We start from the raw sequence: 1,270 nt of genomic DNA on the forward strand, positions 1-1,270 counted from the left end.
CGTCCAGCCACCGGTGCCCACCGTGGCCATGTACAGCATTTGAACCTCTTGGATTGTAACTGTAAGTACGTAATGTCTGACTCACGCCTGTGGCTTTTTCTTTCTGCTCCGGAAGTGGGGGGCAGTGAGGGAGGGCCGTGGCCATGTAGCATCTGGATGGCGCAGGGACCGGCCGAGCCCCCCAGGCCCCAGTACTAGGAACGAGGGAGATAAGTCACGTGGTTGTGGTTGGCACCATGGGCAAAGGGGCCAACCCCAGACCCCTGCGTCCGTCCACGCTCCGGCTGGCTCAGCTGCCCCCGGTGCTCGGTGGCAAGGGGGGTGTGGGCTGGCTCAGCTGCCCACGGTGCTCGGTGGCAAGGGGAGTCTGCCCAGCAGGCACCGGCTGCCTCCGGGGCCGGTAGCCATAGGCGCGGAGGTGCCACGTGAAGTACTCCAGCTCATACATCTGCTCCGGGCTCACGTAATGGAAGGAGATGGTCAGGTCCGAGCAGCTCTGTGGGCCCTGAGGGGGCAGGGGGAGATGCCAGGCTGAGCTGGGGTAGGGGGGCAATAACCCCCCCCCAGCACTACTCCTACCGCCTAGTTCCTGGTGCTACAGTGGGGACTCTATTACCCCCCATCCCTCGCCACATTGTGCTGAGTGCAGCCACAGCTGGGGGTGGCACCACGATGGGGTCGTGAAGGGACTTCACCCCCCTGCCCCCATCACTCCGGACTTGGGGAGGGGGCTTCGCTCTCCCCCAACCCAGGCCCTGTTTAGGAGCCCCACAGGGCATCACCGCCCCTCCCCTCCAGCTGGGCCTGGGGAAGATGGGGACAGTTGAGGATGAGACAAGGATGGGACTCTACCCTAGGGGCACAGACCCCCCCACAGGGCACTGCCACTGGGCAGTGCTTATCAAGTGGGTGGAGCTAATGGAGGACAGGTGGAGCCTGCTTATTAATGAGGGGCAGGGCAGTGAGCAGCCACAAGTGCCCTGGAAGCTCGGGGGGCAGCGGTGACCTGGGGGCACTTACCCCCAGCACGGGGTAGTAGGAGTAGCTGAGGTAGGAGGGGTCCTTGGGGAAGGCGCCACGCAGGTGCTGCTCGGGCGGGAAGGCGTGGAAGGTCTCTTGGCCTGTGGCATCCCGGGAGTCACCAGCCTCCACCCCCATCTTTTCCATGCACTGGCCCAGGGCCAGGTCCTCCACGGGGCTTGTGTGGCTGCAGACCTGGGTCTGGAAGCCAGCCACGAAGCGGCGCAGGGCCTCGCGGCTCAGCACGTAG

At 64.9% G+C, this 1,270-nt stretch overlaps 2 protein-coding genes across 2 annotated transcripts in view; one reads left to right on the plus strand and one right to left on the minus strand.

The window, feature by feature from the left end:
- The window catches only part of AGAP2 (ArfGAP with GTPase domain, ankyrin repeat and PH domain 2), a 17,838-nt gene extending 17,795 nt beyond the window's left edge, over positions 1-43 (plus strand). Inside the window, exon 18 of the mRNA XM_025192694.1 lies at positions 8-43. Coding sequence (XP_025048479.1) covers positions 8-43 — 36 coding nt within the window. The remainder of the gene's footprint in view (positions 1-7) is intronic.
- A 246-nt stretch (positions 44-289) lies between these two features.
- LOC102388479 (glycoprotein-N-acetylgalactosamine 3-beta-galactosyltransferase 1-A-like) overlaps positions 290-1,270 on the minus strand; it is a 3,225-nt gene continuing 2,244 nt past the window's right edge. Inside the window, exons 4-5 of the mRNA XM_025192695.1 lie at positions 1,021-1,270; positions 290-505 (exon numbers count right to left, since the gene is read on the minus strand). Coding sequence (XP_025048480.1) covers positions 290-505; positions 1,021-1,270 — 466 coding nt within the window. The remainder of the gene's footprint in view (positions 506-1,020) is intronic.

Source organism: Alligator sinensis, unplaced genomic scaffold (genome assembly GCF_000455745.1).
Source record: "Alligator sinensis unplaced genomic scaffold, ASM45574v1 scaffold265_1, whole genome shotgun sequence".
NCBI lineage: Eukaryota > Metazoa > Chordata > Crocodylia > Alligatoridae > Alligator > Alligator sinensis.